We start from the raw sequence: 24,655 nt of genomic DNA on the forward strand, positions 1-24,655 counted from the left end.
ATTCCACAGCTCATCAGTCAAGACAACAAAGACCTTCGCCTTGCAATCTGTGGAGAGCTTCCAGTTGGTGCAAATGAGAATGAGAATGAGATGTTTCTTAAGAGAATCATAACCGGCGATGAGACATGGGTCTACATTTATGATGTTGAGGCCAGTGTTAATCTTCACACGGGTTGGGAAAGGTTCTCACAGGCCAAAAAAAGCTTGTCAGCTCAGGTCGGGTCAAATGTCAAAACTATGCTGGTAGTTGTCTTTGACTCTGAAGGATTAGTTCACCATGAATTCGTGCCACAGGGACAAACTTAATCGATGGGACTATTGGGATGCGTTGAGACACCTGCGAGAAAATGTGAGAAGGAAACATCCTGAAATGTGACAAGTTAGTTTGTGGTTCTTGGATGACATAACGCACCCACACATTCATCTTTGTTGGTGCATGACTATTGCACAAAAAAGAAATGACTGTGCTGCTTCATCATCAGTACACTCTGGGCCTGGCCCCTGCAAATTTTTTTTATTTCCAAAGTTGAGAACCATGTTGAAAGGATGAAGATTTGCAATGATAGATGAGATAAAAGAAAATTCACAGATGGCGCCTTGTGCGATCCAGCAAGAGGCGTACAGGTACTGCTTCCAGAAGTAGAAACGGCATTGTGAGCAGTGCATTGTGGAGGAGAGTATTTTGAAGGAGACTATGCACAATAAATAAAAGGTAAGCATAGAAAAATTTTGTAGACTATAAAGTTCAGGAATTTTTGAACAGACCTCATATGCTATATGTCTTAATGATGAACCGTGGTTTAAGGAACTTCACTCGTATGCAACATTATGAATTACACTTCTTTATTCGTGTCAGAGGTCCACTAAAATGAACACGCATACAATACATACAAGTTAACTATACAGTATTCACCCAGAATTGGGCAACTTTGATAGCATTGGGTGCTGCAGATTTTAAGTCCTTCATGCTACAGCTGGTTGGGCATGAGTTATATTTGAAGAGATGCTGGATTGTCTGCAATTCACTACATTTGCATAGTGTTGTGTTGGCAGTTGGAAGTTCCATTTAAGGAGATTGTCCCTCAGTCTTGCAACTTTGGCCCGTAGTCTGTTCAAGGACTTCCAGATGACCCACTTCTCCACGTGTCCAGGCAGCAGTGATTTTTGTGGTGTCATCCAGTTTGACAGGTGTTGGCATCTTTCTTTCCACTTGGTGAGTCAGGTAGCCACAGCTGATCCTTCTAAGGGCTGTGAAGTTGTTAGGAAACTCTTCCTGGACTTCAGTCTTGGCTTGGCGGGTTGATGTCCAAAGAGTGGATGTGAGGTCAATGTATTTGATTTATGCCTCTCGATGTTAGCAGCGACCTCTCTTCTGATGTCACATGGAGCAATCCCAGCGAGACATTGAACTTTGTCCATGCGGGTTGATCATAGGCAGCCTGTAGCAATCCTACAGGTGTCATTTAAGGCTACATCAGCCTGCTTTGCATGTACTGAAATGTACCGCACTGGGCTAGCATACTCTCCTGCAGAATAGCATAAGGCAAGAGCTGTTGTTCTTAATGTTTGTGGCTGTGTGCCCCAGTTTGATCCCACCAGTTTCTGAAGAAGGTATTTTCTGGATGATACTTTCTGCTTCAGCTTCAGAAAGTGTTCCTTGTTGGTCAGTGTGTGGTCGAGAGTGGCACCAAATACCTGGCTTGGGAACAATACTCTAGTGCAACGCTATTCCAGAATATTTCAAGTTTCCTGTCAGCTTGTTTGTGTTGCAGATGGAATGAACACACTCGTGTTTTCTTACGATTGGGTGTGAGTTGATTCTTTTTCATAGTAAGTACCAAGCTGTTGTAGACCATGTGTAAGCATTGTCTCTACATCTTCAAACCAATTGCCCTGGGCAGCAAGAGCAAGGTCGTCAGCTTATATGAAACTTTTGCATCCTTGAGGATGTGGTTGATTATTAGTGTACACATTAGATAAAATAGGTGACAGTACGCTTCCCTGTGGGAGACGTTCTTATGAGTTCTCCGTCGGAAGTCCACGATTGTAGATTTTGTGCAGTAACACTCTGTGGTTTACGGTGTCAAAGGCTGCCGAAAGGTCAACAAAAGCTACACCTGTTATCTTTCTCTGCTTAAAGCCATCTTCTATGAACTGAGAAAGATAAAGGATCTGTGATGTGCAATTCTTGCCTGGTCTAAAGCCAGCTTGCTGCGAGATAAGAAGTGGATCAACTACCGCAGTTAAGTGGTGAAGAATCATTCTCTCTAGGATCTTACAGAGATGGCAAAGGAGAGATATTGGCCTGAAGTTCTTTGGATCTGTTGGTGACTTTCCAGATTTTAGTGTCACAATCACGTGTGCCTTGTGCCATAATTTCGAAGCCAGACAGTGGTTATACAGGTTTCAGAGCCAGTCTTCGGTTGCGGTGCCAAAATGTTTAATTTGCTCTAAACAAATGTCGTCTAATAACGCTGCCTTGCCATTTTTGCATTTGTGAATGGCTTTTAATTCACTTAGGTTGAATGGTCTAGTCAGGTTATTATTCTGAGATTGTTCCTTAAACTCTAATTTGGAGTCCAATTTTTTGATAGGAGATCTTGGTTTAGCATTCTCAAGAATTTTTGTAGCAATTTCATTTGGAGTGATGTTAGCGTGATTGGCGTGTTTGGTTGAATTGTATTTTTAGTTTTCTCGGCAGTTTCCAGACCTTCTGGCTACTAATTGAAAGATCTGTTTCCTCCATAAGTTTAATCCATCTTTCTCTTTTGTTTTCTGTTTTGGAAGTCATTACTTCTTGACCAACAAAGATGGTTTGCTTATTGAATGGATCTTGTTCAAACAGCGACAGGTATTTATTCGTTAGGGCTGTCGACTGGGTTGTTAATCTGTAGAGGTGTTGTGTTCTGCAGCCCCGTGGCATAGATGACCGTGATACCTTCTTCACTACATCCACAAATTTATCGTAGTTTTCTGGTGTTGCCTGGAGATCTGTTACAACTTTATCCAGGTTGGAACTAAGAAGTTCCCAGTTAGCCTTAGGGAAGTTGTATCTTCTGGGAAATGGAATGGTTCTCGGTTGGGATACTGCAGTGACTTGGCACATCACAGGGCAGTGTTGAGACTTGGGTAGAGGGTGGCAAACTGACTTAACACTCTGTTGGCCTATGTGCTCACTTCTGAAGATTAGGTCTGGGTTAGATCCACATTTCCACCGTCCACTGTTGAAAGATGCGAGGAGTTTACTATTGTGGATGAAAGTTAGTTGGAAGGTACCAGACCATTTCAGCACTACTTCCCCGTTATCATCTTGTGAGTAGCCCCAAACTGTACTGTGGCTGTTGAAGTCTCCAACTACAAACTTGGTTTGGTGTTTGTTGAAGTTCTCAGGGGTTACAAAAGAGAACTTCGCATTAGGTGGTTTGTAGATGCAATTATTAAGTTCTACTGTGAGTATTTCAGCATCATTGTGTTTAGAGATGGATGTAGACATAATGTGGAGGTTGGGTCATACAAATAAGGCACTTCCATATGGTTTCTGAGGTCTTTCAGCAACAAGTCTCATTCCAGGTGTTTTGGGGCAACACATTTGATCATCTCTGTGGGTTTCTTGTAGTCACAGAACATCACAGCGGCTAGTTTGGTAGAGTTACACTAAAGAGCCTAATATCATGTAGGGCTCCTGCGAGCACACAAATGCTGCAACATGACATGGTGTGGACTTGGCTAATGTCAGAAGTAGTGCTGGAGGGAATTGACACCATGAATCCTGAAGGGCTATCCATAAATCCAGATGAGTATGAGGGGATGGAGATCTCTTCTGAACAGCACGTTGCAAGGCATCCCAGATATGCTCAATAATGTTCATGTCTGGGAAGTTTGGTGGCCAGCGGATGTGTTTAAATTCTGAAGAGTGTTCCTGGAGCCACTCTGTAGCAATTCTGGACCACTGGAGTGTCACAATGTTGTGCTGAAATTGTCAAAGTTCATCAAAATGCACAATGGACAGGAGTGGATGCAGGTGATCAGACAGGATGCTTACGTACATGTCACCTGTCAGTCATATCTAGACGTGTCGGGGATCCCATATCACTCCAACTGCACACGTACCACACTGTTACAGAGCCTCCACCAGCTTGAACAGTCCCCTTCTGACATGCATGGTCCATGAAGTTGTCTCCATACCCGTACACATCCATCTGCTCGATACAGTTTGAAATGAGACTCGTCTGACCAGGGAACGTGTTTCCCGTCATCAACAGTCCAATGTCGATGTTGACAGGCCCAGGCGAGGCGTAAAGCTTTGTATTGTGCAGTCATCAAGGGTACACGAGTGGGCCTTTGGCTCCGAAAGCCCATATTGGTGATGTTTTTTAATGGTTCACACGTTGGCACGTGTTGATCGCCCAGCATTAAAACTTGGACAATTGGCGGAAGGGTTGCACGTCTGTCATGTTGAACGATTCTCTTCAGTTGTTGTTTGTCCTTTTCTTGTGGGCTCTTTGTCCGACTGCAGTGATGTCAGAGATTTGATGTTTTACCAGATTCCTGATATTCATGGTACATTCTTGAAATGGTCATATGGGAAAATTCCCACTTCATCGCTGCCTCAGAGATGCTGTGTCCTGAGTATAGCACTACATTCAAACACACTTAAATCTTGACAGCCTGCCATTGTAGCAGCAGTAACAGACCTAACAACTGCACCAGACACTTGTTGTTGTGTACAAGTATTGCTGACTACAGTGCCATATTCTGCCTGTTTACATATCTTTGTATTTGAAGACATATGCCTATACGAGTTTCTTTGGCACTTCAGTGTACAACAGAGGTCAAAACAATGTCAGGTAATTTTTATGGTGTAACAGCAGTACTAGGTAACAAGGGATTCATTTTATTAAAATGAAATGTACAAAATGCGTGACAATATGAGTAACATAAAGAGATATTATAAAAGAAAAAATAATAATTGCATTTAGCTCTGTAGCCAGATGCTAACCAACTGCACACATAAAAGTGCAATACATAAGTTTTTGGCATTTATCATAATCTCATACATTCAGTGTACCATTGCTTGACATCCACTTACAGAAGTGTATGTATTTTAACTAACTTTGTATCATACTCTATCAAACGGTTGGTGCTCCCACTCTTAGTAGAAAAACTTTACGTAATCTGGTTTTAGGCAATTTCTTGAACGCATTGGTGAAATTTGGTCATAGTAGTCATCCACATGCTGGTGGTAGCATTGCCAGAAGTCTTAAATTCATATCGGTAGAAGGAAGCCATTGCAACTTGACTGTCTTCGTAAGGCAAGGCATACTAATAATATTTATATATCTCTGTATTGTACATGCAGTACATATAGTGGATTGAATCCTTTTAATATTCAAAGGCTATTGGTAATTAGTAAACTGTAATTAAACTGTAATTCATTTGATAATTACATTGCTAGTGCACTTGCTTACATTTCTGGACTTCCGTATCATGTGAAGCTTACAACTCACCATATAGTGGAGATGTTGAGTCACAGATAGGAACAACAAAAAGGTTGTGCATATTTGCGACTCAACATATCTGCTATATGGTGAGTAGCAGTCTATCTTTTTCATGATATTGTCATTATTTCATCCTGGATTTTGTTTGATTTTAAACACAGCAACCTCTTGGTCTCAAAGCATAATGTAAAAGTTTATATTTCAACAATTACTCTCTTACCTTACTACAGATTTCCATTATTATACATCATCCAGGGGAATTGTTCAGTCATATTGTTTCTCCTGTTACACCCTGTTTTTTGAGGCCTCATACACCTCTCTACTTTGGCCCTGAATGATGATTTCATGGTTTTCGAGCACTAGTTGGTGGTAGTATATATTACATGTTATATTTTGTTCTGGAGAATAGTTCAGTCATATTGTTTTTCCTATTGCGTCCTGTTACAACCTATATCTCAAGCAATCAGTGTTTTCTGTGTTATGTCCTGTTCCCCACAGTCGTTTAATGAACAAAGTAAGAGCATATGGACTATCAGACCAATTGTGTGATTGGATTGAGTTCCTAGCTCGCAGAATGCAGCACGTCATTCTCAATGGAGAGAAGTCTTTTGAAGTAAGAGTGATTTCAGATCTGCCGAAGGGGTGTGTCGTAGGACCGTTGCTATTCACAATATACATAAATGACCTTGTGGATAACATTGGAAGTTCACTGAGGCTTTTTGGGGATGATACTGTGGTATATCGAGAGGTAGTAACAATGGAAAATTGTACTGAAATGCAGGAGGATCTGCAACGAATTGATGCATGGTGCAGGGAATGGCAGTTGAATCTCAATGTAGACAAGTGTAATGTGCTGTGAATACATAGAAAGAAAGATCCTTTATCATTTAGCTACAATATAGCAGGTCAGCAACTGGAAGCAGTTAGTTTCATAAATTATCTGGGAGTGGTCATTAGGAGTGATTTAAAATCGAATGAGCATATGAAGTTGATCGTCGGTAAAGTAGATGCCAGACTGAGATTTATTGGAAGATTCCTAAGGAAATGCAATCTGAAAACAAAGGAAGTAGGTTACAGTACACTTGTTCACCCACTGCTTGAATATTGCTCACCAGTGTGGGATCTGTACCAGATAGGGTTGATAGAAGAGATAGAGAAGATCCAGTGGAGAGCAGTGCGCTTTGTTACAGGATCATTTAGCAATTGCGAAAGTGTTACGGAGATGATAGATAAACTCCAGTGGAAGACTTTGCAGGAGAGATGCTCAGGAGTAGCTCACTACGGGCTTATGTTGAAGTTTCGAGAACATACATTCACCGAGGAGTCAAGCAGTATATTGCTCCCTCCTATGTATATCTCGCGAAGAGACCATGAGGATAAAATCAGAGAGATTAGAGCCCACGTAGAGGCGTACCGACAATCTTTCTTTCCACAAACAATACGAGACTGGAATAGAAGGGAGAACCGATAGAGGTACTCAAGGTACCCTCCGCCACACACTGTCAGGTGGCTTGCAGAGTACGGATGTAGATAGATGTATAACGTAACTGCGGGTGGCTATTACTTTTGCCTTGGATGATAAATACGATCTTTACGAGAGGTGGTTGCTGGTAATATATATCACTTATTGATAAGGTGTATATAGCTGTGGAAGTTCAGAGTACATCCTGGAATGGCGCAGACCTGGGGCAACTTTCTACTGTGACCATAAATAATTGATTTGATTTTTACAAGTGCTAGTTGCTAGTAGTATTGATGTCAATTATTTAAATTTTAATTACATTTATGTCTTGTTTCTTAAAGTGTTATTACAACATGTAGATTTTACATAAGTTGTATAGCTAGCTGCTAATGGCACCTAGAAGTCTTCACCTCAAGAAACGTGGTGGTGGTTTAGAATCATAACAATGTATCTACAAAATGTGTGTTTAGGGATAAAGAAAAAGAAGTTTTGCAACAATATAAATACTCTAACTGTTACCAGCTAAGTTCTCATTGCTGAGAATCAAGGTGCCTCATGGTAGTTAATGTGTTTACATTCATTTAACATTGTCCCAGATTTACATTAAGACAGTGATGAAGCAGATATGTCAAAATGGCAGATTTTGTTTATACATTGTTATGGTCCTAAACCCCCGGTATCAAAACCTAGTGACCATTGTCCCTATTTCACTACAGTACTGGCCACGTTTTTATACTATGTATTTGCCAAATATTGTGTTTCTTGGATGTTGTAATCTGCATAAACTGCCATACTATTCACAGCAACATATATATGATCTGTGTTACTAAAAAATGTAAATACTGATTGTGTCAGATATTAAGCTGTAACAGCATAACACCTTCGGTAAGATTTAATCATTTTAGTGGAAGTTCCATATCCAAAAATTGTTTCATTTTCACCTCCTCTTTTCAACATTAAGGTATATTTCAGTTTTATGACAATCATTCAATTACACTGCCTACAAACAATGAAAGGCTGTTTTTGATTATGCCATGTATGGATGCTGTCATTTTAAGAAAGATTTTACTGATTTGTGAAGCCAAATGGCACCAACACTAATCACGAATGTTTTATCATATGTACTCTGTAATTAATTCATATATATACTCTTGCTCCCTGCTACAGTATAATGTGCAGTTTTGTAAGCTGCTGTATCCTGAATGAGATTTTCACTCTGCAGCAGTGTGTGCGCTGATATGAAACTTCCTGGCAGATTAAAACTGTGTGCCGGACCGAGACTCGAACTCGGGACCTTTACCTTTCATGGGGAAGTGCTCTACCAGCTGAGCTACCCAAGCACGACTCACACCCCATCCTCACAGCTTTACTTCTGCCAGGGTCGTCTCCTACCTTCCAAACTTTACAGAAGCTCTCCTGTGAACCTTGCAGAACTAGCACTCCTGAAAGGAAGGATATTGCAGAGACATGGCTTAGCCACAGCCTGGGGGATGTTTCCAAAATGAGAGTTTCATTCTGCAACAGTGTGTGCGCTGATATGAAACTTCGTGCAGATTAAAACTGCGTGCCAGACCGAGACTTGAACTCGGGACCTTTGCCTTTCGCAGGCAAATGCTGGATGTTGCTAACATGAAAACATCTGTTTTATGTCTTAGATCTGAAGATGACTAGATTGTTAGCCAAAACTAGTAATCAATCCCAATAAGGATGATTTCATGTGCCCGTCTTGACTTCATAGGTTTTCAATACGTAACAAAAAAAAGTTTACAACAGATCATGTATCTCCTGCTTGAAAATGTCAACAAACTTGATAAAAGTATTGAAACTAGATTCTTCCACGGAAGTGAAAAGTTTTTCTCCTGAGAGATTGAATTTGTAACAGTGGTCTTAACCCTTTCACTGGTACAGATGTGCTCTTTGCATTCCTTGCTGAGGGTGATTTTTGTTACGGTAGTACTGATCACCAAATACTGGTGCCTTCACTCAATAAAGAGTTGATTTTTTTTTTTATCCATTGTACTTTCTGTGCTGCACCAAATTAAACAGAACTTAGCACAAAATTTTAATAGAGTTTGCAGAGGTAAAAACGCATTGCATAAACTTTGCTTGTGGTTGATTTTAGCTCATACATTGCAGTGAATTAAATGTAAATAAGACACCAACATTTTATTTAAAATTCAGAGTAGAACACTATATCACTTCATTCTCTACTTACTGGGTTTTATATCCAACTGGTGGTCCTGAACAAAGTTCCCATTCACGCCCTCACAAATCGTGTACTCATAATAGTCATCATATCACGTAAATGATTAAAGTTACTGAAATGAAGTTTTTCCCAGATGATAGCATGCAATGAGATAAGTATGTTGTGTGATAAATACTCAAAACTTTCTTATACACCAAAAAATGGAAATAACTCGTCCGCAATAGTGAGAGGTCTGCAGCTCAGGATGCTTGCAGAGATCCCTAGCACTGTAGGAAAACCCAGGTGGCATACACGTCCACAGCATCTGGGGAGTGGCACAGCAGGATGTGTATACATGCCCACAACAGCGAAAGGTTCAGCCAGTGGGAGTTGCAATGAGTGCACTCGTTATCGCATCTTCTTACACTGAGGTCTGTTGTAAAACTACATCAGATAATACTTCGCAACTTAGGGAACACCGAGAAGAATTACACACATACCAAGAATGGAAATTCCTGGATGGAATAATACATAAAATATAGGAAACTCAACCATTCACCTGTAGCTGACTGATGTATGTGCCTAGAAACAAGCAACAGGAAACTATTCATACTAGCATCTGATGTTTTGCACTTTCTCAAGGGAAAGACAGACATTCACACACACCACCCAAATGCACACGCCCGTAGCCAAAGCGAGTCTCACAGGTGTGTTTATTTAGGTGTGTGGGGTTGTGTGTTTGTGTGAATGTGTGTATTTCCACTGGAGAAATATCAAAAGCTCAAAAGGTGATATGAATAATTTTCTGTTGCATGTTTCTGTACACCACATATCTTTCAACTATAAGTGAGTCATTGCCTTTATTTTATGTATTGCCCCAATATCAATATTTTGTCAGACAAAAAGTTTTCTGCAAAGCATCACTGTGTCACTTGACAGCTAAAACTGTAAAAAAATCATTCTTCCAGTTACCCAGCTCTCTATTTACAAAAGTGGAAAATATTACTTAAGAGTACCAAGTAATTAATTTACAGAAACAAAAATGGATCTAGCAAGCCTATGAATGAATTGTAGATAGTATATAAGCACACTTGCAGCTCAGTTAATTTCACTTGCTTTTGAGCTTTTACTTTTTAAGTCCCAGCATCTTTATGTTAATCCATACAACACCAGCAGCCTGTTGCTGCACATGAAATATTAAAAATTTGTAGTCTTGGCATGAAGAAACACAACTTTATTATTAGCTAGTGCTAGACAGGTATTCAGTAATGAGCAAAATCCTTTCTGATTTATTAATGTGGTAAGGGTGCAATGAACTGTAAAGTAGATGTAAAAAATTTTCTGTATGTGAAGTTCAGGTCCCCATTATAACTTCTTTGTGAAAACGGTGGGATAAAGTCATAAGGAGTGTTTTGTATTAATATGTAATTTAATTATCAATCTCTTTGATGTGATGATTACACAGAATAATGGTCACAGAATATATAAATAACTAGTGTATGACATGTAGTGTCAATTAACACCACACAGATATTGGTCGTCACCGTACATACTCATATGGCTCTGTCACTGTGCCATCTATACCTGTATTACTGTAGTTTCTGTATTGCCTTCCAGTAACATTTGCAAGTAACCTCTAGACACCTGGACTGCCGTTGGCCACTGTGTGTCCAACGGGCTAGCTACGTAATTGCTTTGCAACATTTTTATATTTTCTTTCTGTTGCTGCTGTAGCTCCTGGGTTTGATTGACACAAGACTTTTTAGGATTCCTTTGAATGTGAAATTTCCTCTAACTTGCATTTTCTATAATTTTGAGCATATTTAAGGGATGTATCGGGTGACATCTTTCATTATTTTGTTATTTTCAGTTTAATACCAATTTTCACATGCATTTCAATGAATATTTTTATTGTCGCACTTAATGTCCCAGTAGTGCTCAAAAGTTGCTCTCAGTGACACCCAAATCGATATCCTAGCTAAATCCTTTTCTGTGCCACACCAGTTTGTAACTTTACACAAAAATAATTCATAAAAACTGTGTGTGTACGCACTTACACTGGTATGATTACATCACTGGTGAAACAAGTACTGCATGACAACATGTACGGACTTGATCTGTCCGTTGTGTGCTCATCCGTTGCTTCCACATTATTAGTCTCATAGTTATTACCAATTCAGATATTATGTTATTGTTAGTATCGCACAATAAAATTTGATTGATAACCACTGTAATAACAAGTGTGTACATGTTTTCACATAAAGTCATTGAACTGAAGGTTGATTTGAATACCACAGTGGTTTACTAGACTTGGGTCTTATTAGAGGTGGTATGCTGTTACCTTCCTCTGACCTTAGGACTGTCTTACCCAGCCAATTACTAAGTGACCCTCAGTTTAATGTGGATTGTGAACCATGAAGTGATCATTCTTTTAAAAGATTGGCTTGCTTTCAGTGCCATGCTCCTCTTTGCTGTAGGCCCTAAACATATAATAGCCACAATTTCTGACTAATATACACTGATCAACCAGAACATTATGGCCACTGACCTACTATCAATATAAATCTGTCCAAGTGGTATCATTGCCACCTGGCGAGGAGTGACTGCCGGTCAGACACTTGGGCGGTGCACGTAGTATCCGTGAGCATGCTTTCCTTGTGTGGAATGAGGCAGGCATGTGATCTATCTGAATTTGACCAAGGGCAGATTGTGATGACCCAGAGGCTTAGCACAAGCAGTTTAAGAAACTGCACAACTTGTCGTGTGTTTGATGAGTGCTGTGGAGAGAGTCTTCAATGTATGGCGAAACCGAGGTGTAACTACGTCCAGACATCATTACAGATGTAGGCTGGACAGACTGTTAAAGAGGACATGCGGTGTGGTGGAACTAACATCAGACTTTAATGCCAGGTGGTTTACAAGTGTGTGTGAACACGCAGTGCACCGAACACTCCTAACGATGGGCCATTGCAGCCAACGGCTGATGCGTTTGCCAATCTTAATGCCATGATATCGGCATCTAAAACTGAAAATGGCATGTGACCATCAGCACTGGGCATTAGTGCTGTGGCAGAGCATTGAAAGGTCTGATGAATCCCAATACCTTCATTGTCGTGCCGATGGGAGGGCACATGTCAGTCATCTCCCAGGGGAACAATTCCTTGACACCTGTACTGCAGGATGGAGTCAAGTTGACGACAGCTCCATTACGCTCCAGTGAAGATTCACTTGGGCATTGATGTGTACAGTGGAGCTCGTGCAAGGCACCATGGTGGCCAAGGAGTATCATGCACTGGTTGCAGATCACGTACACCCGTTCATGGCAATCACGTTTCTCGATGGCAGTGGCATTTTTGAACAAAATAATGGGCCGTGTCACAAGGCCAGGAGTACGATGGATTGGTTCGAGGAACAAAGTGGCGAGTTCCAATTGATCCGCTGTTATCCGTCCCAAAGGTGGACATACCGGCTATTAGGTAGACGGTTGTAATGTTTTGGCTTGATCAGTGTACATGGTGAAATGTGAGTGCAGTACACCATAGTTTCATGTATTTGGCATAGAATTTTCTGCAGTTTGACTGTCAGTAACACACGAGAAATGACACAAAAGAATGTCTGAAAGTTATATCTAATTAAAATAATGAGAAAGATACATACACTTTTATAACCTGTTGGCATCGATCAGAATTAGTTAGGCATAAAACATCACACTAAAACGAAAATTACATCAGTGAATAGAAAGTTATATGGCTGAGTCCCTTGAAAGAATCCAGTGATGCCTGTGGGGTGAGGATGACACGGTGGCAGGTTGGTATTGTTGGGCTTGCATGGCCTGTTCGGGAGGAGTTTAGTTTTTGATTCATATTGGCACATACATATGTAGGGATATTACAATGTAACACAATTTTAAACCTAGGAAGAAAGGCACATAGCTAGACACTAAAAGTCCACAGGAAAGATTTGTCTTTCTACATACTTTGAACGAAAAGGAAAGTTGCCACTCATCATATAGCGGAGATGCCGAGTTGTATATAGGCACAACAAAGAGAGTGTCACAAAAGTTTACTTGCACATAAGGAATGTAATGTTTCCTGATTATGAACGTTACATAATTTATGGTTGTGCTAGAGTAAATTTTCAACATGTGTGTGACATTTCTGCTTGTATTGAGCTTACATAGACTTTTTGCGAGATTTAAATTTGTTGTTGTTGTTATGTTAACTAAAGTGTACACTGCAGTGTGTGTTAAAATATTTATTTTTAATGTACAGATGTGAGGAAGGAGTGTACTTTATTTAAACCTCATCTGTGGTTTTACAGCTGTGGACCGTTCCCATGAATCGTCACTTTCTGATGCTCGTGATGCCTTCATCAATGTTGCTATTGATGTGCTGTCTGCGTACAGATTGGCACAGGGTTCCGCAGCAGCTAGTGGAGGACTTGTTGCACCATTCAGCTTAAGATTGTTGCCTCTCTACATTCTTGCACTTCTAAAATATGTGAGTAGAAAATTCTTTGTTGACTAGTAAGTGGTTTATGACCTGCATGTTTTGTAGTAATTCCAACCAAAAATTGCACAGAGTTCAGTGCAGTGACGCATAATGTAGATTTTATGTTTGTTAACACTACAAAAATAAACAAAATCTGTCCAAAAAGTTGCATGCAATGGCAACGCAAAAAAAATGTGTAAGATCATATGCTTTCAGAATTAGATGTCTCCTCCTGGCAGGGTATGAGAGAGAGAGAGAGAGAGAGAGAGAGAGAGAGAGAGAGAGAGAGAGAGAGAGAGAAGTTGGCGAATAGCAGATGACTGTACATAAGTTATGAATAAATTAAAAATAGGGAGGAAACTGAGAACAAGAAAAATTTGAGAGCGTAAAATAAATGAATGTAACAGGAACGCAATAAAACAAAAAAGGGGAAGTAGAATCTTTCCTTTTCATTTAATTTATTTTTACCTCATCAATCCATACTGGCACTCTTAATCCTGTATGTCTGTTTAAAGCCGAGATCCTCCTTGTGCCCCCCCCCCCCCCCCTCCCATATCCTCTTCTGCCTGGAGGAGGTGCATTTGATTCTGATCGCAGTTTTTCGTCTTTCTGCTTTCTGTCCATTAATGTCTGCTGTGCTGTGAATCACTCAGTTTTTCTCTGTAAGTATTTTAATTTTCGGCCTGTTGATTTTATATTTACATTTGTCTGGCATGTATATAATGGGGTAGAGAAAGTGAAATTGTGCCTTGTTGTTTCACTTCTTTATGGCAGCAATTGTTTGTTATTGCTCCTATGTGTAAATTTTGTGTGTTTGTGTGCTATTCTGTGTGTAATATAATGGGTATTTGGAATTCTTCTACTGTGCAAATGTAATGTTATTTCTCACAGAGAAAAAACATTTTCTCTCATCAGTCACTTCTTAAATGAGTTGTGTTAAGTGTGATATGTTTGGAGACTTTGCTCTCATTCACAAGTATTGCATTTGCTTATAAATAACTCTTATTTATCCAGAAACTTATGTGCCCACCTTGAGCACAATACATTTTACTTTTCTTTGCGTTTTGTTTCTGATTTTTTGTATTCATCACTTGACAGAATTTAATAATTGTGTAACACACAAAGCATAAAGTTCTGTACCTCATTTGCAAGAAATGCATTTCACCTAGCAAATATAAAAGCAAAACCACTACAAAAGGGGAACAAATTCTCAAAAAGTGCCACGCATAGTACAATAAAATAATTTTTTAGAAGTTAATGGTTTTGTAATTTGTTTGTGTGAGACAGTATTAGTTTACGTCAAAATGAAAGAATCGGTCTGTGCAGTCATTACATCTGTAAAGATTCTTGGTGGTAGTCACAATCTTCAGTGTGCTGCTGCTTCTAAGTTTTTGAATGTATCAGTTACTTATATATACTATAACTCGATTTTGAATTTCATGCAAAGCAACTTACTAATCTTTACAAAACAACTGTTCACCTCTGTCTGTGCTTAGTTGAATATGTGTCTGTAGGTAATGACCATTTATTCTGCACATATACTGAGAAAATTGCCATGCTGATGAGTTATATGCCAAACCAGAGGTCCCAGGCTTTTGTGTCTGTATGTAATCTGCTGTGAAGCTGCTGACTATTGTTTGGCATAGACCCTCAGTATCTAGGCACTTAGTGTTTTCCACAGGTGTGACATGATGTGGAGGAATATGTGGAATGCCACCTTCAGTATGAACATTTTGCTTAATTCGGATTGCCAGTATCCCAATTTCTAAGGTTATCCATTAGGTAGATCTGAATGGAATTCTGATGGAGTTTTATTCTACTGTCACACTCCAAAGAAAGACACATAATAACAGCAGTCAGTCTAACCTACGGTTGTAAGTTACAACAATGTGTTAACTTTTAGAAGCGGTGAAATGTTCTCATGTAATTGAAATGGCAAAATTTGCACACAGATTTTTTTTGTGCTCTGTGAGTGAGATTGTGTGCAAGTATGTGTATTGCGTGTATTGAGGAACAACATGTGGTAAAAGGGTAAAAGTGTGTAAAATATTTGGGTGCGTATCTGGGTAACAAGTTAAAATGGAGTCAACATGTGGATGAACTAATGAAGCTTTTTTAACTCTGTGTTGATGTAAAGACAAGACAGTTGGTTTATTTTTCGTACGAGGTTACCATATGTTCTGAAGATCAGGGAATTTCAAACAAGTCATGCAAATATCAGGGAAATTTGAAAAAACACTGGAAAAATGTCATTTTTGTTTCAACAGATGAAATGGCTTGTTTAATGAGATGTGCATCGTTGCTGGCTGGGCACAGCTGAGTAGGGGAACCGCTTCCATACTCCCTCATTCCTGCTGCTCCTCCCCTTCCTACCACTCCCTTAAGCTTGCAGTCAGTGCTGCCACCAGTTCTTGCCCCTAGCGTAGCGGCTGCTGACAAGATGTAGAGAGGCATGAAGAGTGGTTTGTTTGGATCTGATTCTCAGAGACTGTAGACGCAGCGGTCATGTGTGCATGAGTTGTGTCTCAATGATAGTGTGAATGTGTGTGTGTGCTCTCATTTTCTGACAAAAGCTGTGGCAGAAAATTTACTTGTGAGAGTGTGATTGTCTTTTCTACATGCCTGTCTGCAGTTCAGAGATCATCTTTACGGCGAGTTGCTACCCATCCTCATTATTATTGATATTCAGAGTACTTGAACAAGTTATCTGTTGCATGGATTGATTACCATGTTCTCATTTCATTAACATGCTGTCTGTGACTCATGAATAACTGGCCACATGAGTGGATTTCCATGAAGGGGCCAAAACTGCAGGCCATTTCTGTGGGTATCTCTAACAGATCGGGCCCACTTATCAGAAGCCCTTCAATTCCCATTAATGTGCAGGCCCTACACGTCAGAGCTAGTCTCACTGATTTGTCTGCAGATCATCATCCATCATCATCAGTCTGTTTCTGTGTGGCATTATGCAGCAGACCTTTATAGTTTATCCATGACCCAGGACTGCGGTGCTCCTCAGCAGGCCAGATGCCATGGGTGATGGATTTCAGGAATTGCGACTGTCTCACCACAAGTACGTTGTACAATGTGGCGTTTTACAGACATTTTATTTATTCTAGTACATTTTGGCATTTCAAAAGTAGTTTATGTGTTGGAAAGTATGGACAATAAGAAAGAAGAAAATTGTCAGTCACTGGCGGTTTGTACACTATGTACTCAATATATTTATCAAAAGAAAAATCGCATAGTACCTGTAAAATAATAGATATAACACAATGAGTAAAACTGAGAATAATGAACATAGTGGAACCAACATTTTGTTGGCGGTCACCTACAGTGTTGCTTTGCACAATTCTTCCCCACCTTGTACACTTCTTTCAAGAGGCCCACTTTTTTTCTGAGATTATTTCTAAAATCATTGAAGGTATTTTAAATCTGTCTTGCGACTCCAAAGAAGTACGTATTTCTATCACCTAATGTGTTTTGTTTTATTGAAATAAAATATCGGTGGTCTTAATGAAACAATATACCATTTGCCTTGCTTTCTCCATCTAAAAACAGTTCGTTTGCTTATGTCTTAACTTACCCTTGAAATGTAATATTTGTTGGGGAAAAAGGCTGAAACTTGTCTGTAAATCAGGGAAATATCAAGGAATTTCACTTCAGGAAACTTGTGGCTACTCTGTCATATTTTCACTCCGTGTTGTTATATGGAATTATACTGTTGGGTCAGTGCACCTCAAATAAACGAAGTATTTGTTCAGCAGAAGCAAACGGTAAGGATATTGGGTAAAGCAGATAATTGTACATCTTGCAGAAGCCTTTTTAAGGATCAAAGAATCCTTATGCTCGCTGCCCAGTACGTGTATTTCATAAGTTTTTGTTGCTGATAATAAAAATTGGTTTCAACTGATCTGTGATATACACAGAGTCACAATACAAGACAAAGAAATAACTTTCATGTAGATCTTGCCTCCTCATTCACGGTTGCATACCCTGTTGATGATATATTCAGCAAGCTCCCATCTAAAGCAAGAAATAGGGAATCTATAGTGATTCAAAAGAAAGTTAGAAAAATGTACTTCATTAGTAGCTCTTTCTAAAAATTATTTGAGTAGCTACAGTCAGGGACTGAAAGATTCTGTTAGCTTCACAGCAAGTATACTCAGATTAAAATTACTTTGGGATTGAGAGACGGCAGTGGCGGGGAATGGAGTTGCCACCTCTTACAGAACATGCCACGTGCTCGTATGATTGTGATTTGTGTGCACAACAAAAAAGGAATGAATCTCCTTGTTTCTGTCTGTTGCCAACATCTTTGAAAGTAGTGGGGAAAGCAGTTGTGGGGGCTGCTACTACTGTACTGATGTCGATGCACGAGATAACGTAATCACATGCTACAGGCAAATAATGGCAATAACATAAGCGATTGCATGCATCTCGCTAAATAACAAATTATCTAATTAAGTGGAGAAAATTGTAAGGTGTGAACACAGCTGAATTTTAGAGTTAACACACTACACCACTGATGAATGAACACCACTTAAGTCTTCACTATCATCTGTATGGCCATTAGAAATGCTGTCAAAATTAAGTGAAACCGTAAGTTATTCAGTGTTAGTTTCAGTTACATGTTCATTCTCCCATGCTTTCATTATTACTTCCTTCATATCTCTTACAACATTATGCCAATCTGAAGACGAAGTTTTGTTGTAGCAGTCTTTGTCAGTCTTTCCACCTCTGCCATTATAATGTTTTTGTTGTTCTTTGCCTCAAAGCCCTTAACTTGAGCCCATATGATTTCAGTTGAATTGAAGTGGCTATGACCTGATTGCAGTCTGAGTATCATATGGCCATAAAATTTATTTATTTATTTTCCATTTCATGTATAACCTATAGAGGTAAATGTGGTTCATTCTCAACTACAAGATCCAATAATTCACCCTTTCAACAGTCATCTGGTGTGGGAATGTTTTTTTCATTGTCACCAGTCAATAATGTCTTGTTTTCTGGAAGCTAATGTAGACACCTTATTGAGGGTAGTCAAATGAAAAGACATTCTTCATGCCTATTTTGAAGTTTGCTGAAGTTTGTAAACATAGAGTCCTTAAGCCACCCCTGAAATGAAATGTGTCTTCATTCATTTGTTCATGATAATCAGTACTTTTCTTCAATCTAAACATCATTGTGAAGTTTTCCACAATCCCTACTGATGTACTTGCATGCAGAAGAATCAGTCTGTAAACTTTTCTCATGGGTTGTGGCGTGGTGCCAGTGAAACATCTGTCCAGCCTGTGCTCATTGAACAGCTTGCAGTTACTCTTACTTTGTCAAGCCAAATAATATCATCAAATATTTCTTTTGATATTGTCCTCAAAAACTGACACAGCGGAAGATACAGCCTTGCCCTATTTGCGTAAAAAGTATCTTTATAGTGTTACAACTGAATGTGCAAAAATCATTGCATATGTGGTACGGCTTCCCCTGGTCCCCTACTATCTCATGCAGGCCTTGTCACCAGGCAAGGCTCGTGCTTGCAGAGCAGACAGTGCAGCGAACACTTCTAGCCAGAGAAGAGAGCTGCAATTGACTGACCCCTGGCCCCTACCGCTCGACTCACTGGAAATGTCAGTTGCAAAGTAATTTTAATCAGAGTATAGCAGTGTTTACCATGAAGAGTTATAACAAATAGTAATGTATTCAGAAGGGAACTCAGTGTTGATAAGAGTAAAAAATTTTTTTTTCTGTGAATACCACAATTGTAATCAAGTAGATTTCAAGTTACTAACAGCAGATAAATATCAGCTCTGAAGTAAAAGTGAGGTGGAGGCAGTGGCAGTGGCAGCAGCAGCAGCAGCCCCTTTTAAAGTAGCAGCTTGTGCTCACTAGCTTACTAGATTAAATATAGATGGCATAAGTGTGAATAGCATTAATCAGCATAGTCATTGTTCTGCTGTCAATGTAGTATACAGATTGTGTCCATGATACTTTGTCTCATGTTAACATTAACCTTGCCTCATTACACATCCCCAAAGCGCCTGCTTCTGATGGGAGTTTACTTCCTCATGGTCTTTTATTGGTGCAGTTAATTCAGACACAAAAGAAGGAATTGGAAAGTAAAACTCTGATTAGCCACTTGAAAATTGATAGTGAAGAAAATATAAACTGTGGCATATTGAACAGGACATCTGCTGCACATGCTGCATGTTCTAGAACTTGCTTTGGAAGTCAATGCAAATTAAGCAACTCATTCTATGATAAATGGTTATCTTTACTCATTTCTTTGTTTGTTTATCATACAGGATTTTCTGAGATCATACTGAGTACTCAGCTCTAAGTTATTAGTGTTCCATTGAATGTGTGCTTCACTGTGCTTTCTGTGCTCAGTTTAAATTCTTTAGTGTGACTAATGCAGTGACTGATGGTTTTTTGTTTCAGACTGCATTTCGCACTGGGCAGAGCACGAGACTTGATGATCGTTTATTTGCCATGTGCCAGATGAAAAACCTGCCTTTGGCATTACTTATACAAAGCATTTACCCAGATATGTATCCTGTTCATTCCCTCAGTGATCAGGTAATTTTAATTTTTCCTTCTTTGAATTGTATTTCTGTGTGTTACAACACTTAATTTTAATGATCATCACATTATAAATGTGCTGGCTGCTGTGATTCATTATAGTTTTTAAAATAATTAACATTACAATGCATTCTGGAAAGAGGCCATAGGAAGTAATGAGACAATGTCTTTAAATTAGTCAAGTATTATTTTATAATGTCTGTACTTCTCGGCTTCTGTATATGACTTATTCAACAAGACACAACTACCAGAATGCTTTTGGACAAGTTAATGTTACTTGATATTCAGAAAGCCATTAAGTGTTCTGGCATGTTTGTTGTGTTTAGTACTGTTGAAATGTGCTGTAAAACATTCTGCAGGCGCAAGTGAAATGTGTATTGGATAAACACTCATGAACATCCAAAATAGTGCTCCAATAGGCAAGAAAGGTACAAACAAATGGTGAAACTTTGCAAATAATAGATTGACATCTGATATGTAAATTGCTCAAGTTTGGTGCCAATGTGCATGCCCACAGACCCTACAGTGGCCCTACAATCACAAAGATGGCCCTGTTTATACAGCACATAGTGGAAGAGGCATACACATAAGGATCACATTTTGAGGGGGTTCTAATCATTGGCATGAAAACCACAGGATGGTCGACATGCTATGTGACTTGTTAGGTCAATCGTTCAGTGTATTCTGTCAGATATGTTGGGAGCAGTGGACACTACATGGCACCTGCATGCGATGTACTGGGTTTGGAGTGACCAGGAAAATGAGGTGAGAGGTTGGAATGATTGTGCTGCAAGTGATCAGGGATCCCGCAGTGACCCACTCCACAATACAGTTGATGTGTGAGTGCCAGTTGTTTCACAAGCCATTTCCGAAGGCCTTGCAGATGTGAATTTGCAAATCACGTGCCATGTACACCCCCTCGGAGGTGTAGTCAGGATTTAAAAGTTATGTGAGATTGGAATACACGGTGCTCGGGTTTAGAAAAAGAAACTGTATTAGTTTGTTTGTTCATGGGGATTACATGGCAAGGATTGCCAGGAGGATGAGAGAAGCTAACTGCAGTTGCCCCAGACCTGTCTTGAAGGAGAAGGAAAATTTCAAAGGTGAAGCAACTATGTAGGCCATTTATCATCTGCTCTAGGCAGCAACACAGAACAAGAGAGAGAGGTTTTTCAGTAGCAGCTCCAAGAGCTGTCAGTTTCACCAGTTGTGTGATCTGGCAACTGATTTGACTGGCAAGACGGCCTTGCTGATGATGATTCAGCCTGTTCTAGTGTGAACTGGTAGATTGTCGTCACATCAGGTGAAAAGTGACAGACAAATTAGATGAGCTCTTTGTAAATTTTAAATACTAAAACTTACTCACATTTGGGGCATGGAGGTACCTCGTATGGCCCTCATCGTGCCCTGCCATTAACACCAAGACATCCGTGACCCTGTCTACAGTGGTGCCTAGCCAGGATGATGTGGACTGCCACAGACCAGCAAAATATGGTGTTTATTGTTGAATCCTGATTTGTTTTCAGGTGGATGATAACCGGATAGTTGTGTAGGCAGCCTAGTGAACACTACTGTCCCATGCCACTGTGCACCATACCACATACAAAGCTGGTGTAATGGTCTGCCGGGATGATAGCCTCAGATAGCCAGTCCCCTTTACATATGGTGTATGGAACCTTAACAGGCCAGTGTTATGTTGATGACATTCTTTGGCACCATGGTCTGCCAGGGGCATTTTTCCAGCAAGATAATGCGTGTCTACATATAACTCGAATTCTTGAAGACTTCCTATGTCATGTTCCAACTTTTGCACGGCCAGCCTGCTCCCCAGACTTCTCCCCTTTCGACGGTGTGTGGGATATGCTGAAACGCCAGATTCCGCCATGTTGCTCTGTACTCGGTTTGGAAGTTGCTGTTATAGATTTGCGAGCCATTCTGCCTCGGGACAATGTTAGACATCTAAACAAATCTATGCCAGACTGTTGCGGCATGTATTGCAGTAAAAGGGGCCCAACGTGTTTCTGTTTTTGCACTGTACCTGTTTACTTGTACTCGCTGTATTTGTTTGTATGTCTTAATTTTGAGATCAATTATGTCTAGTAAATTTCATTTCTAACTAATGCTCCCTTCTTGGTGCACTATTTTCAGTGTTTCAGACTGTATACTAAATGACACTTACAATGTGTCCAAAAAAGTTGCTGGTATAGTAAAAGATGTATGTAGTATTCTCTTCCAATTCTGTGCCATTTGAAAAGTTTTATTTGTTGATGAATGTTTCACGTGGGAGGTGAAGAATCAACTGAAATGGTAAAAGGCAGTATAAAACAATTACCTTCTTGCAGGCATAAGAAAGTATAACTGTGGTAATCATAGGAGAGAAATAAAGCTGTGAGGGTGGGCCTTGGTCATTCTTGGATGCTCAGCTGATAAGAGTAGCTGGCTGCCACAGGCCAAAGTCACAGATTTGAGTCCCAGTCAGACACACAGTTTGTTTTAAACTGACAGGATGTTTCAAACATAATACTTGTTCAAAGTTAATCTCTGTTATTGCACATACTAGTTTCATCATTTTATTTTGAAAGCTCCTGGTATCTTTAATTTGAACACCACATTAATCTGTTACCCTCAGCTGCTCCGTATTGGTGGAGGGGATGGGGTATTCTAGCTGTGATGGGCAAGATATCAGACAACATACCCTGAAATGAGAACCATTCTGTCTGATATTGTGACTGCCACACACAGAATAGCTTTCTGTCACCCCCCCCCCCCCCCCCCCCCCCCAAATCTCTGCAATGTCCTGGTCAGACCCTGTGCTCCTTCTACACCTATTTATCTACCAGTGGTCTGACTGTCCCCACTGTAATACTTGTCGTATACACTCTTTCACCATCTATACCAGCCCTGTAGTGAACAGTACATATGCTATCAAAGGGAGACCCACCTGTGAAATGATGCATTGTGTCCCAGCTGTAATGTAAACACTGCTTGACCTTCTACACTGGTTTGGCTACCACGTAGCTATCTGTTAGGAGAATGGGCATAGACAGAGGGTGTATATTGGCAGCACACAGTATCTTGTAGAGCGTGCTCTTCAGTATCAGTTTCTCAGAATTCCACAAGTGGGAACTGGTGTTACAAATAGCCTTGGCTCTCACCACCGACATGGCCTAAATTTATGTTAATTTCTTCGGTCATAGGATTTGTTTTCAGTAACTGTTCCTTTTTCCACTCCTCTTTGGTTTTCTATATCTTTTATTTTCTGACCTCTCTTTTGTCTCCCCACTGCCCTCCCCTTTGCCTGTCTACCATGTATAATCCAGTTAGTTTTACACTCTTGTTAAGTCTGTCATGATGTTTTGTTGGTAATCTCTGTCTTGCGTATTAACCTATCCTTCCATGTTAGAGCTCTCAGGTTTTCAAATCTCGTTCAGTGCAGTCCCCAGCAGGCAATCTTTCCTTCTCATCCTGTTCGACAAGTCTCCTTGTTCTTGTGTTCTGGGCAACTTTTCTGTAAATCTCCCCATTTCCTAAATCTCACCAGAGTTTTTCCTTCATCCCTCTTTGTTCACCTTCTACCCTTCTGCTGGGGGGAGGGGACACTGGCTCTGAAAATTTGCACATTTAGTTACTTTTACGTGTGTGTTCTCCTGCCACCTCGTAGTGAGTAGATTTTTTATGAATCCAGTTAAGATACACACGTAGAATTACCCAAATTAATCCCAACTCACCAGTTGTGTACTACCAATAAATGATAAAATTTTTAGGAACTAGTCCCTACATGTTACAGGAGTGTATGCTGACATGTATAGCCTAACATAATTATTATTTCCACTGAGTTAATAGTTTACACGAGTACTTTATTAAGCACTAATGGCCATTTCTGAACACGTCAGAAATAAATTACTCATTTAAACCAACAGCTTGGTGGAAATGAGATCATTCTTTGAATTTTGTAGGAGCTTTATTGCCCACACAGAAGAAGTTGGTCTATGTAGAGTAACCATAGGATGATCCATTCTATATCATAGGTAAAAAAAAAAGAGAGATTAAAGGAGAACATAGTTTAATTGCCCCTCTTTTGGCCAGACCAGAGGACCTCCATCTGCTGTGACAATGATATTGCAGATCAACAAATCTGTTCAAGCAAGCTGAAGGGATATTCAGTATTTTTGTCTTTTTGTGTGTCACCAAAAAGAATGGAGGAAGAAGTTGGATTCCAGATATCAGAAGTGCTTCACACCAGTGTGAACCAACAATGGCTGCACCCAAATGCTTTTGATGGTTCCCCATTATTCAAACTGCTGGCAGTAAGACTCATACACAGCTGAGTGTAACTTCAAGACTCAGAAAACTCGGCAGCCACTCACATGCCAGCAGTATAATTTTTCATTAGTATTTAGCATGCAGCACAACTACTGCTCCAATCCTTAATAAGGAAAAT

At 39.9% G+C, this 24,655-nt stretch overlaps 1 protein-coding gene across 2 annotated transcripts in view; it reads left to right on the forward strand.

The window, feature by feature from the left end:
- The window catches only part of LOC124625773 (protein transport protein Sec24A), a 144,467-nt gene that overhangs the window by 104,529 nt on the left and 15,283 nt on the right, over positions 1 to 24,655 (forward strand). For both annotated transcript variants that reach the window (XM_047149213.1, XM_047149214.1), the window contains exons 17-18: positions 13,466 to 13,644; positions 20,074 to 20,211. In XM_047149213.1, coding sequence (XP_047005169.1) covers positions 13,466 to 13,644; positions 20,074 to 20,211 — 317 coding nt within the window. The remainder of the gene's footprint in view (positions 1 to 13,465; positions 13,645 to 20,073; positions 20,212 to 24,655) is intronic.

Source organism: Schistocerca americana, chromosome 8 (assembly GCF_021461395.2).
Source record: "Schistocerca americana isolate TAMUIC-IGC-003095 chromosome 8, iqSchAmer2.1, whole genome shotgun sequence".
Classification (NCBI taxonomy): domain Eukaryota; kingdom Metazoa; phylum Arthropoda; class Insecta; order Orthoptera; family Acrididae; genus Schistocerca; species Schistocerca americana.